This window comes from Carassius gibelio, chromosome A25 (genome assembly GCF_023724105.1).
Source record: "Carassius gibelio isolate Cgi1373 ecotype wild population from Czech Republic chromosome A25, carGib1.2-hapl.c, whole genome shotgun sequence".
NCBI lineage: Eukaryota > Metazoa > Chordata > Actinopteri > Cypriniformes > Cyprinidae > Carassius > Carassius gibelio.
The window spans coordinates 6,504,796-6,515,087 of record NC_068395.1 but is presented as its reverse complement, the minus strand read 5'-3'; the positions used below and the strand labels follow the sequence as shown (position 1 = coordinate 6,515,087).

Sequence of the window (10,292 nt, the reverse complement as noted above, 5' to 3'; positions counted from 1 at the left end):
AAGCAATACAACAGTGCCAGATATTTACATGATTGGGCAGCAGTTGCAACGACTTCCATTCTTAGTCCACACCTCTTATAGGTATCAACATGTTGACTACAGCGCCATCTCCCGACAAGTACATAGACACAACAATATTCTTATATTATAAATTACACACCAAGAGTCAAATATTCAGGCTTTTATAAAATACCATGAAAATGAATATACAAATAATAGCTTTACAATTTGTATAGAAGAACTATGATATGTTTCACAATCTTTACACAAATCCACGAGGAAGGAACCAGACACTGTAAGTGAGAGCTAAATAATGTTCAACAACACAAAATATTGCCCCTACCTTCAAAAGTGGCCCAACATTTCAAAGACAAGGACAAGTTAAGCACGTACCTTAAATTAACATCCTAACTTCGACTTGTTTATGTGTTATCAACACAACGCATAACCATAGACAGAAAAAGAGCGCATAACACACAAACTGTAAGTAATTTTGGTAAAGGCTGATGGGAAGCGGCCTTCAGTTGTCACGTGATCTTAGGGGCGTGACTTTACGGAAAAAACATGGCTGCGCCCGGTGAGATCATGTTGGATTAATCTATTTGTGAACGATCTAGGAATTGTAATACAATATACATTCATCAGTATATTTGTTTACTAATAACTGAAATGACAATGAAGACATTTTGCGGTCGTGCAAATCCAACAACCGGAGCGCTGGACTGGGTTGAGGAAAGCGAGGAGTATGATTACCATCAGGAGATTGCGAGGTGTGTAAACCATCTCATGTCACATCACCATGCGCCTTCAACAAGTTATCTTTGCTTGGTTTTGTAGGAGTTATCAATGATATTGTTTTCAAAAATTTAAATTAGTCAGTGACGCGGTGAAAATACTTGTATTTGCAAATACTCTTTACACATGGAACCTGTTTTAAAGTGCTAAGTTAGATTATCAATAAAATTTAATCATTTAATTAATTCTAGTCGTGTGATCTCCTGCTATGGGACAGAGGGTAAATTATCTGGGAATATCCTGATAATAGTTGCTGTGTCTTTCCCAGGTCCTGCTATGCCGATATGCTCCATGATAAAGACAGAGTAAGTATTGTTGTTGGACACATTAATACACGATATCTCCTATGATGAAGGACAGTTTGCAAAATAAGTTATTTAGGTTTTATGTAAAAAAGAAAATCAAAATGAATAAATGATGATAGAATGTTCAATTCTTGGGTGAACTATCCTTTTAAGATTAGTTGTCATATTTTCCAAAGCATATGGACTGATAATCACCCAGTTTTAAACACAGTAGCTAATATGTTGCTAATCGTTGATCTCTATGCCTTATGTACTTAAGAATGAGAAATACTACCAAGGCATTCGAGCAGCGGTGAGCAGAGTAAAGGCTCGCGGTGAACGGGTGGTGGTCCTGGACATCGGCACCGGGACGGGTTTGCTCTCTATGATGGCTGTGACGGCTGGAGCCGATTATTGCTATGCCATAGAGGTGCTCACTAATGCTCATGTATGGAATTTTGAGTAATAAGAAAACATTTGAATGAAGACAAATATATGAATCCCATACAGGTGTTTAAACCCATGGCACAGGCTGCCACGTGCATCGTGGAGAGGAACGGCTTCTCAGATAAAATCAAGGTCATCAACAAACACTCCACGGAGGTTACCGTTGGACCAGGTAAGACAACCACCAATATGCTTATTAATTATTATCCAGGTAAATCAGATGGGTTCAATGCAGTGCTTTAATATAGTAATAATTATACAGCTGATAATTACAGTCCTGAATGTTGATTGGTCAGTACAGCTTTCGACCCATATTAAAATATATGATAATATACTGTATAACTACCTACTGTGTCTATTATATATATAATATTTTACAATTCTATTTAATTTAATATTTTATATATTAATAATTTTATTATACATATATGTGTGTTTTATATATATATATATATATATATATATATATATATATATATATATATATATAGATAGATAGATAGATAGATAGATAGAGAAAATCAACTTGAATTTGTGCCATATTGTAAATATATTAATGAAAACCATCAACTGTATCAGCTTGTATTGCATTCTTGCAAATATACATGTATTTGTATGTGTAGATGGAGACATGGAAGAACGAGCTAACATCCTTGTCACAGAGCTGTTTGACACAGAGCTGATCGGTGAAGGAGCTTTGCCCAGCTATGAACATGCACACATGCACCTCGTCCAGGTACACACAGTTGTAAATTGCAGTTGAACTTTTGCTGTATTGTTTAAGTGTTTAACGGAGTTGCTCTCGCTGGCACAGGCAGATTGTGAAGCTGTGCCACATCGTGCCACAGTCTATGCCCAGCTGGTGGAGTCAGATATGCTGTGGAAATGGTCACAGCTCCAACCCATAGAGGTGGATGGGAGCAAACTGCTGCCCCCTCCTGCTGTGGTGAAGTGTGCAGGAGCGCCTTCTGTCTGTGATATCCAGCTTAGCCAGGTGCCACCAGAGTCTTTCACTCCCCTCGGGCCCATCTGCACCATGTTCAGGTACAAGTCTGGATGTAATTTAGCTGTCTAGATTAAAACGGGGTCATTTTTTTCTTTGTAGCTCATCTACTCTTTCACTCTAGGGTGGATTTCAGCAAACCGGTTAGCAGCGCTGCTCAGTCCTACATGGCACAGTTCAAGGCCCAGACCAGTGGGAGAGCACAGGTGGTCTTATCCTGGTGGGACATCGACATGGACCCCGATGGCAACATTGTGTGCACTATGGCCCCCAGTTGGAACTACTCGGATCCTCATACTTACCCTGTATGTACTGGTGCTTCGCCATTAATATTCACATAGGAATATCAAAAATATGTAATAAATAATATAATACGTAATAAGTAAATAATAGTAAATAAGTAATCTATCATCCCAAAAACAATTCAAAGTAAAAAAGAAGAAAGTTAGCTTATATTTAGTCCCATTATTAAAATTATTTTAATGAAAATGAAAACACACCATCCAAATCTGTAAATGTTAATTTTGTTTTTGAATTGTGTTGAATATTGTTTGTACTTCTCATTATTGTCATTAATAATTCTTATGAGATCTATTTCTGTAATACACAAAATTGGGCATATATAATAAGAATAATGTAAAGATTTCTAAATACTCTTCAATAATATTTAAATAATTTATTACATTTATCAAAAAATATTTATGTAAAAATATATATATATTTTTAGCAATACAAAGGGTTCATGAATATTAATATTCTTTCTTGACATCATTTATTTTAATAGTGTCACAATGCAAAACAAAAAATGTTCCTAAAAAAGGGTTTAATTTTATGCAGTATAATAATTAAAAAAATGTAAGTATTAATGAACAATAAATAAACAATTTTAGGCTGAATGTCTTTGGAAGATGAATAATCTAATCTAATATGAACCCTTTATGACAATAAACTTTCTTTGGCTTGATGTATAATATGTTTGATTATATTTCATCATGTGCTGTGCAGTGGAGGGATCACTGGATGCAGAGTGTCTACTTCCTGTCTGCAGAGGAGAATGTGTCAGAAGGAGAAGAGCTGAATTTAATCGTCTCCCATGATGACTACAGTCTCTGGTACAGCCTTACACACAGGTAATCTGATTTTGAGCAGTGTTTAGCCATGCTGACAAATTCTCAACTTTAACCAAGACAGAACATAAACAGTCTTTGAGGAAGACAATATGATATTTTTCACAATCTGTATTATAGTGAACAAAATGATGTCAAAGTGGCAAAGTTTCGGCCGTGTTGCACCTGTCAGGCTCACCTGGTCTGGACAAGGCCTCGCTTCGGGGAACTGAATGACGAACAGAGGACTGAGAGTTATGTGAATGCATTACGCAGTGTAAGTTAACTGTTGATTTACATGTGAGCTTGAATCGCTGCTTTCTGTTGACTGGCAATGGCTCAAATCTGAGTGTGTGTCATGTCTGCTTGCAGATTCTGAAACCAGACAGTGTGTGTTTGTCTGTCAGTGACGGGAGCCTATTACCCATTTTTGCTCATCTACTTGGGTCTAAAAAGGTGAGAATGCATTTTTTTTTCAAGTCAGTAGGTTCACAAATTAGCAAGCTCCCTTCTCCCTACACAGACAGCTGCCTTCTAAGGCAGCATCCTAAGCTTCATGGAAACTTTTAAGTAAATTATAAGCAACTCTATGCATTAGATGTCTTGATTTCAGTAGTGTTTGATGTTAGCATGCTGCTAAGCTAATAATGCAATATTGGGTAAATAATCTGCTTTGAGCTAAACTCAACTATTTTTCTGGAGTAAATTAGAGATTTTAAGTAAATTATAAGCAACTCTATGCACCACACAACTTGTAGTTGACTTCAGTAGAGTTTGATGTTAGCCTGTTGCTAAGCTAACAATGCAGTATTGGTTAAAAAAATCGGTTTTGAATTAAAATGAACCATTTTTAGCAAGAAAGTCATAATTTTTAAGTAAATTATAAGCAGCCTGTGCACTACACTGCATTGCATTATCGGGTAAATTATCTGTTTTGAGTTAAACAGAACTATTTATATCAATACTTTTAAGTATTGAATGAATAACTGACATTATTCTTACCTTATAATGCATAACGTCTTTGATTAATTTTTTTCAGTGAAGGATAAATGTTGCGTTACCTTGTAGCTGTAGCTAAAATTAGGTATCCTAGGAGGCAATACAGTTAAGTAAAAAACTGTCTAGGTAGGCACCTCACTAGGTTTTGGAACAGAACATAACATAATGTATATGAATCTTTCTTTTTATCTTTTCAGGTGTTCAGTTTGGAAAGCTCTGGAATGGCGAAACAATTGATCGAACAAGTGAGATTTTGTATCTAAAAAAGAATTACCTACATGAGTTCAGACAGGATTAGTTGGTAATGAAAAGTTTTATCTCCTGCTCACAGGTGCTGCACACTAACTCACTGAAGCATGGAGTCCAGCTGCTGGGAGTACGACCTGAGCAGCTCTCATTAGCTGATCTAGAAGGAAATCGGGTACGAACTAAGATGCCCTATATATATGTACTGTACAAGCATTTGTAGAGTTTCAAAGACTCTGCAAAATCTGAAATTACTATAACAGCAATTTAAATACAGCCTCATTCAAAAGTTTATTTAATTAATACACAAAATTATTAAGCAGTGCAACTGTTTTCAACATGGATCAAAATAGGAAATGTTATCAATGAGAGACTTTTAACCGGTTCTGTATATCTAGTGTACTTGTACATATCTAGTGATCTTATATTTTTCACCCTTCAGATTTCAGTATTGATGGCAGAGCCGTACTTTAGCACCAGTCTTCTGCCGTGGCACTCTCTGTTTTTCTGGTATTGCCGCACCGCTGTGGCGCAGCTGCTCCATCCCAGTGCCACCATCCTGCCCCGTGCTGCCACGCTTTACATAGTCGCTGTTGAATTTCAAGTAAATGATTTATTTTGGATAATAGTTGTTGGATATATACGGTATTCTGTAATATATATTTCCAGACTGACTGACTTCTGTATAATACATTTGTGAATCCTGAATCAGGATCTGTGGCGAATCCGAGCTGCTTGCGGTACTTGTGAGGGCTTTGATGTCAGTCCAATGGATGAGATGATTCAGGTGAGAGCCGGTTACAGGTTTTGGTCTGAACTTCTGTTATGAATAAGCAAGTTGTGTGAAATTTAAATGCAGTTGATTAAGATGCTTTTGTGATGAACTCCACCCACAGCGATCTTTGGATTACCGTGAATCCTTGGAGGCAGAGCCGCATCCACTGTGGGAATACCCATGTCGTGCTCTGACAAAACCACGTCCAGTTCTGACATTTGACTTTACGCAATGCGTTCCTGAACAGCCAGTTAACAGTGATGGAACTGTGGCATTCACTGGGTAATATGAACATATTATAATTATTATATTGCTTTAAACATAATACAATATTATACTAAATTATAAAATATTTATAATGACATTTATAATAGAATTATGATATTATTATTTTTTAACATGTATGAATTCATTGATAACAGTTATAAAAATTCAATTTCTGATTTAGCATGCATTTTAAAATTCTAAGATAGAAATTAATAATTAATATAAACTATATTAAAATAATGTTCAAAAGTTTGGGTCAGGTCTCTAAGGTTCAACAGAGCTGGATTTTTCTGATCAAAAATATAGTAAAAACAGTAATATTCTGAATATTGTGTACTACTACTATTACAATATAAATGTTTTATATATATATATATATATATATATATATATATATATATATATATAGCATTTTTTTCTGTGGTGTGAAACTAATTTGATGTTTCAGGAGAGGACACTGTCATGGTGTCGCTCTCTGGATGGAGTATCAGCTGACTGAGGACATCGATGTAAGCATGGGCCTTACCAAACCAGTCAGCGAAGAGGTATTTGCTAAAAATGATCGTTTATTGTACAAACAATATCTGCATTCGGCTGAAATGTCAGTCTTTATTAAAAAAAAAAAAAAGAAAAAAAGACAAAAAAAAAGTTGAAATTCAGATAAGATTGTAATGTATCACTCTCTTGACCTCTTCACTGTAATTGGCTTCTCTCATTTCACAGGGAGCTTGTGAATGGAACCCACACCGGAAACAAGGAGTGTTTTTCTTCAGATCCGCCAGGGAAACTTCTGGAGATGGAAGGGAAGATCTTTCCTATAATTTAACCTTTGAACCTCATACTGGTGATATTAAAATGAACTTCTCTGTCACTGAACCTTTACAAGACTGAACTAAACTAGGCCATCACTGGTTTACATTTTTTCCCAAGACAATGCTTATCCAAAGAGTTTCAGTGACTGTGAACTTCTTACATGAGCTTGTAACTGGTTTTCTCCTCTCTGTAAGTAGCTTAAGTAACTTATCGAAATAATCAGATGTGCATTTAAACTCATCCGGTCAGAGCTATGAATTTATATTCTGATTGCATACTATACTATAGAACTGTATGGTGCTATGCAAGTCTCAAGATGCTGTTTTAAGTAGTGATATAAAATGTCTTGCAGTATTAAAAAAAAGTCCATGTCAAAAGTTTCCAATTTTATTAACCATTTGATTTTGGCTTAAAATAATCTTATTTTATACAGAAGGCAAAATACATGAGCAACTGGTTTGGATTTTCAAAATAAAACAAATTACACTCAAATTGCAGATTCATTTCATATACACTTAAAATGAGATCATATAAAGCAGATAATTATTCATATCATTTGAACATTTCAGTGATATCTCTGGACGCTATCTGACAAAAGACAGAAAAGAAAACTGATGGAAAATAAACATTTACCACCAAACAGTGTGTAACCTTTTCAGTTTTTTTCATGTATTTATTATACGGGTATCTAGTGTATTCAGTTGTCAGATGACACTGTGAACTGTGTCCCAGTTGGCCCAAATGTTGCAGAATGATAACGGAATGTATTAATGTCTCAAAAGTGAATGTCTATGTATCAGCTATGTCAGCGTTGGCCAGCAGAACCTTCTCCCCAGGTTTTAAGGCAGGCATGCCTAAATATGGACAGCTGGCACATCGGAAGGCATCACCCAGATAACACTAAAGAGGAAAAATATATCAGCTGTCAATTTATACAAAGACATTAATAATTTTATCATAGGAATACATACACTTCCACAGGCTGATTTGGGCTGGCTGGCTTTCTGAGTGGCTTTACTCTCCTTTTCCAGTTCTTCAGCAAGGCCACAAGTGCTACAGAACAAGAACACTGGCGTTAGTCAGATGGATACATTGTTTATGAATTACATTTGGGGTTTTTTAAGGTAATCACCAATTTTTGCAGGCCTTCTTTTTCTTTTTGGAGTCGTCTCCACAGTAAGCCTTGAGGGAGGAAGGTTCGGGCTTTTTCAGATCTTCAGCATCTAAAAGTGCATCCGAATCGACCAAATCCTAGAGAGTGGAGCAGAACAATGTGGTGGGTGATACACAAAAGGCACAAGATTGACCGATGCCAAAGCCATTCTTTACATACCACATCATCGTCATCCATTTCATTGACTGATAGAGTCCACTTTTGTGCGGTGCTCGGATCGAGAGCTGGCTTCTCTGCAGAAAACAAGTGTTGTGTGGAGGACTTATTGATCTGTCCATTTTTATTCGATGTGTCAACATGTATGAAAGATTGTTTTGGACATAAAAAATGTTTTTATTATCTCACAATTAGGGAAACTGGAAGTTAATAACTCGTGAGTTACAAAATCTCACATTTGACTTTTTCTCATTATTGTGAGTTTACATCTCGTACAGAATCATAAAAGTAATTTTTGTGTCTCTTTAGTTAAAAGTGATATGACGCAATATACAGTAAACTTAGAATTGTGGGGGGAAAGTTCAGAACTGTGAGATGAAAACTTGTTAACATAAGTTAGGTTTAATTTGTCAGTGCTTAAATACCACAGACCTGTTGTAGTGGTTTTCTTGCCAAAGGAAAGTTTCAGTTGCGTTGAGGATCCGACCTCAAAGTTAGGTTTCGATGCGGACAATCGCAGCCTTAAAAGTGTGTCTCCCTGGAACCCTGTGCGTTCTCGCAGAGCTGCGGCTGCTTCTGGGCTCACTGACTCCGTCTTTACCTGTGAAAAGTTTCGTTTGCATCATCAGTCATTGGTGATTATGCCAAGCGTTTTCTTTTTCAGTCTTTTTGAAATTCAAAATATTACAATTATATTTTCATTACAATAATAAACATAATAGACACCAGTGAAATAATAATACAGTTTCAAAAAATAATTAAACAATTTGTCAATGTGAACTTCTGTTGATTATTATTACAGTTACAGATTGTTAAATTATAAAAAAAAAAAAACTATTAACTACAACAACAACAATAATTATTCTATTTTATTATAAATACTATATTAATAATAAAAGTTATATGTGGAATAATTGTAAAAGAATAATGATTTTTAAAAAGGATTAAAATGATAAATTATCAGTATTATTAAAAATTGTATTATAATAATACACATAAATATTAATTTCAAATAATATATATATATATATATATTCAATATCACCCAGTCCTACACTGAATCAACTTTAAAAAAAAGTAATAATAACTGAATACCGACCTCAGTGACAGATACTAATCCAGACAGTTTGAGAGCTGACACTAGTTTTCCAGCGGTTCTCACACTATTATCCTCAGAACCTAAGAAAAATGTTATAATGTGAACTGTTAGCACTGATTATTTTCCCTAGAGAATGTTGCAGAGACCGCGCCGTTCTGAGTCAGATACCCGTCACCGGCTCTTCTAGCACAAGTTTGCCACCAGGTTTCATCACTCTGGCGATCTCGGCCAGCATTTCTGAACTGTGGATTGGTGAGCTGTCGGTCAGCAGGCCAGAGAGAACCCAGTCATAACCAGAAGCTGCATGAGAAGCTAAAACAGACAGATTTTGGGGGGTGAATTATTTTTTTAATTCTTTAACTTGGACCAAGACTTGGAAGTATTAAACTAATATACCTCTGTACTTACACAATTGTAGTCTCTCCATGTTCTCCAAAGACACCAGGCTCTGGTTACCAACAGCAGTGCCAATGCTTTCAGCAAACTCCTTCAGTGCAGTGGGACATGATGGCTGAGTCCACATCAGCAGCACCCTGTCCTCGTCCTTCAGCCCAAGGTCTGCCATCACCTGCGGATATGTGCTAATATAAGAATCAAATGCATGATTTGACTCTTTTCTACACTAAACATTACAAATGACCATTTACAGTAAAAATCTGCTGCATCATAATTACGGTGCAGCACAACGTTAACACACAACATCGCGTGTCAGAGATAGATATCAACACAATGTAACGAAAGAGCTCTAGTAACATGCCATTCAGTTTAACCAAAAATCAGAAAAACCCTCAATAATAATGGATGTTTGTTGTTGTTGTTGTTGTTGTTTTTTTAGAAAAAAATAAATAGCTGTTCAACCTGTTTAGCGTGTCAAATGATGTTTTTCCAACACCGGTGGTCGCAGCTACAATGTCGCAGGATGATGCATGTAGGCGTCGCGCTGAAATGATGACATTTGCTGTTTCTGGAATAAAAGCATAGAATGGCTATCAACATAATGGCCATCAAAAATCGTTGTTCATATTTAAAGTCTATTATCAATTTGCTAAAAAAATTAAAAATATAATTTAATAGAGTCATAATTCAGCTACCCTGATCGCCGTTACAGTAACAGCACGTACGGTAGAC

General features: G+C 36.0%; 2 protein-coding genes across 3 annotated transcripts; one reads left to right on the top strand and one right to left on the bottom strand.

The window, feature by feature from the left end:
• The first annotated feature begins 530 nt into the window (after positions 1 to 530).
• LOC127947235 (protein arginine N-methyltransferase 7) lies at positions 531 to 7,112 on the top strand. Its single transcript, XM_052544219.1, has 17 exons — positions 531 to 770; positions 1,064 to 1,100; positions 1,360 to 1,509; positions 1,590 to 1,698; positions 2,150 to 2,262; positions 2,341 to 2,570; positions 2,654 to 2,834; positions 3,535 to 3,659; positions 3,777 to 3,912; positions 4,008 to 4,091; positions 4,832 to 4,879; positions 4,966 to 5,055; positions 5,323 to 5,484; positions 5,593 to 5,667; positions 5,777 to 5,937; positions 6,371 to 6,467; positions 6,646 to 7,112. The coding sequence occupies exons 1-17, from the start codon at positions 670 to 672 to the stop codon at positions 6,811 to 6,813; spliced, it is 2,067 nt and encodes a 688-aa protein (XP_052400179.1). The 5' UTR covers positions 531 to 669; the 3' UTR covers positions 6,814 to 7,112.
• On the bottom strand, positions 7,104 to 10,275 carry LOC127947237 (anamorsin-like). 2 transcript variants are annotated; one of them, XM_052544221.1, is made up of 10 exons: positions 10,256 to 10,275; positions 10,023 to 10,128; positions 9,573 to 9,732; positions 9,333 to 9,476; positions 9,165 to 9,244; positions 8,498 to 8,666; positions 8,069 to 8,142; positions 7,868 to 7,986; positions 7,707 to 7,788; positions 7,104 to 7,635 (listed from the first exon to the last, which is right to left on the bottom strand). In XM_052544221.1, the coding sequence occupies exons 3-10, from the start codon at positions 9,727 to 9,729 to the stop codon at positions 7,525 to 7,527; spliced, it is 936 nt and encodes a 311-aa protein (XP_052400181.1). In that variant the 5' UTR covers positions 9,730 to 9,732; positions 10,023 to 10,128; positions 10,256 to 10,275; the 3' UTR covers positions 7,104 to 7,524. The 2 variants fall into 2 exon arrangements, with proteins under 2 accessions (XP_052400181.1, XP_052400183.1); XM_052544223.1 differs by lacking the exon at positions 10,256 to 10,275 and having other exon boundaries at positions 9,573 to 9,745.
• Positions 10,276 to 10,292: the final 17 nt, after the last annotated feature.

Coding starts and splice junctions, on each gene's coding strand:
- LOC127947235 (XM_052544219.1), top strand. CDS start 670: ATGACAATGAAGACATTTTGCGGTCGTGCAAATCCAACAACCGGAGCG. Junction 5,056..5,322: donor CTGATCTAGAAGGAAATCGG/GTACGAACTAAG, acceptor TTCACCCTTCAG/ATTTCAGTATTGATGGCAGA. Junction 6,468..6,645: donor CCAAACCAGTCAGCGAAGAG/GTATTTGCTAAA, acceptor CTCATTTCACAG/GGAGCTTGTGAATGGAACCC.
- LOC127947237 (XM_052544221.1), bottom strand. CDS start 9,729: ATGGCAGACCTTGGGCTGAAGGACGAGGACAGGGTGCTGCTGATGTGG. Junction 9,245..9,332: donor GCTAGAAGAGCCGGTGACGG/GTATCTGACTCA, acceptor CATTTTTCTTAG/GTTCTGAGGATAATAGTGTG. Junction 7,636..7,706: donor CCAAATCAGCCTGTGGAAGT/GTATGTATTCCT, acceptor TTTCCTCTTTAG/TGTTATCTGGGTGATGCCTT.